Source organism: Babylonia areolata, chromosome 1 (assembly GCF_041734735.1).
Source record: "Babylonia areolata isolate BAREFJ2019XMU chromosome 1, ASM4173473v1, whole genome shotgun sequence".
Taxonomy (NCBI): domain Eukaryota; kingdom Metazoa; phylum Mollusca; class Gastropoda; order Neogastropoda; family Buccinidae; genus Babylonia; species Babylonia areolata.
This window is the reverse complement of record NC_134876.1, coordinates 28,698,752-28,701,251: the sequence shown is the minus strand read 5'-3', so window position 1 is coordinate 28,701,251 and position 2,500 is coordinate 28,698,752. Positions and strand designations below refer to the sequence as shown.

The 2,500-nt window shown below is 48.2% G+C and overlaps 1 protein-coding gene across 1 annotated transcript in view; it reads right to left on the bottom strand.

Annotated features, from left to right (window-relative positions):
• The window catches only part of LOC143301540 (acidic mammalian chitinase-like), a 27,940-nt gene that overhangs the window by 6,222 nt on the left and 19,218 nt on the right, over positions 1-2,500 (bottom strand). Inside the window, 3 exon segments of the mRNA XM_076616245.1 lie at positions 469-654; positions 1,203-1,326; positions 1,866-1,990. Coding sequence (XP_076472360.1) covers positions 469-654; positions 1,203-1,326; positions 1,866-1,990 — 435 coding nt within the window.

Here is a 2,500-nt window from a genome sequence, read left to right as displayed (position 1 = left end):
TTATGGATGGGGCAGAATAGTGTGTGTGTGGGGGGGGGGGGGGGGGGGCGGGGGGGGGGGCAAACTAAAAGGGGAGGGGGGTTATTGTGGAAGTGGTAGAATAGAAGGGGAGGAGGTAATGTAGAGGGTGCAAAATAGACTGGCGGTATTGTGGAGGGGGTGGGGGTGGGCAGAATAGGAAGGGGGTGGGGCTATTATTGTAGAGGTAGGCAGAACAGAAGGGGGAGGGGTGTCATTGTGGAGATGGCAGAGTAGAAGGGGAAGGGGGTTATTGTGGAGGGGGAGCAGAATAGAAGGGAGATGGGGTTATTGTGGAGGTGGCAGAATAAAAGGAGGAGGGTTATTGTGGAGGGGGTGTAAATCAGAATGGAGGCGGGGGGGGGGGGGAGGGGGGGTATTGTGCAGGTGGCAGAATAGAAGAGAGGGGGTTATTGTGGAGAGGGAGGGGGCAGAAAGAAGTCACCTCACCTCATAGTAAGACATGTAACCGGCCTCTCTGGTGTAGTGCCCGGCCTCCCCGGGTCGTGAGGCCGGGGCACCAATACCGGAGTTGGAGGCAGAGTTGAGGGTGAAGGAGCGACCGTACAGCGGCATGCCCACGTTGAGCTTGCCAGGATCCACCCCCTTCTGCACCCAGTACTGGGCTGCGAAGTCCTGTACACTCGAATGCACGCACGCGTGCGCGCACGCGCGCGCGCGCGCACACACACACACACACACACACACACACACACACACACACACACACATTTATATACCATTGCACTTCTGTCTTATAAACCTTAAGGTTTCAGGACAATAAAATTTATTCTATTCTATTCACACACACACACACACACACACACACACACACACACACACACACACACAACGCATGTTGTTGGGGTTTTTTGTTTGTTATTTTGTTTTGTTTTGTTTTGTTTCGCTTTGTTTTTTGGTTTGGATTTTTTTTTATTGTTGTTTTTTCACCTCGCCTAATATCACTCATTGTGAAACAAGTTTAAAAAAGAAAAAAGAAACACGCATGCACGCACACGCGCGCGCGCCCACACATACTTGTGTGTGTGTGTGTGTGTGTGTGTGTGTGTGTGTGTGTGTGTGTGTATACAAGCTCGGACAAAAATACCCACATAGCGATACAGAGACAGATAGACGAACAGACAGACAGACAGACAGACAGACAAACAAACAAACAAACCCACCACATTGAGGTAGCTATCATCGCCAGTCTCAGAGCTACGGCCATACAGAGGGCTGTTGTGGCCAGTGACGGTCTCCCACGAGCCGTGTAGATCATAGGACATCAAGTTGATGAAGTCCAGTTCCCTGAAAGAAAGATAAACATAAACAGTCTTTCCATGAAGGATTCACGGAAGAATAAGAACAAGAAGAAGACGAACAAGAACATGGAGAACAAGAAGAACAAGAAGAACTCGAAGACGAACAAAATCCAAAATCGACAATGAATCGAAATTTAATGAAAAGTAAGAGCCGATAAGCCTTCATGGTTCATGTGTGATTCCTACCGATGAATTAAAAAAAAAATTTAAAAATTAAAAAAGAAGAAGGAAAACGCACTCCCACAAAAAGGTATAAAAAAAATGTAATCACCGGTAGCTGAATAAACATAAGGTTTCAGAATACTTTGCATTGCATTAGACGTTTCTTCCAAACTCTTGCCAAGATTGATCGCCATTTCAGTGTTGTCATATGCAAGTACACACACACACACACACACACACACACACACACACACACACACACACACAACACACACACACACACACACACACACACACACACACACACACACACACACACACATGTTGCTTTCACACGACGTACGTTGTCCTCGCCAGTCTCACCTGGAGAGAGCAGGGATGTCATAGGCTGTATCGATTGTGTCTTTGCCAGCGGCCACTGCAGCGGTCAGCAGAAGTCTCGGAAGGCCAGAGCTGGCAGCTTCAGCCTCGAAGGCCTGTTTCAATTCCTGCAATGGCATGGGTAGATACGAGATACGTGAACGAAGAAAAAGCAACTAAAGAAAACTGATGCGATATAAGTGCTGGCCAGTAGGAGGGTGGCATTGTCGCTGTTTTCGTGCGACATGTTTCAGATGGCTTCATTTGACTAACTCTGCTCACGTCTGTTCTGCTGTAGTGTCATCCTTACTGTTCTTCTTTCGTTTTCCCTTTTCTTCTGTGTTCTAGTTTTCTTTTCTCCATCGCGATCCCCTTGTGGTATAGTGCAGTAGGTTTGCAGTGCATTGATGTGCAGCAATCAGAGCACTATGGTATGGTGTGGTGTGGTGTGGTGTGGTGTGGAGTGGTGCGGTGTGGTGTGGTGTGGAGTGGTGCGGTGTGGTGTGGAGTGGTGCGGTGTGGTGTGGTGTGGAGTGGTGTGGTGTGGTGTGGTGTGGTGTGGTATGGTGTGGTGTGGTATGGTATGATGTGGTATGGTATGGTATGGTATGGTATGGTATGTTGTTTTATGGTATGAT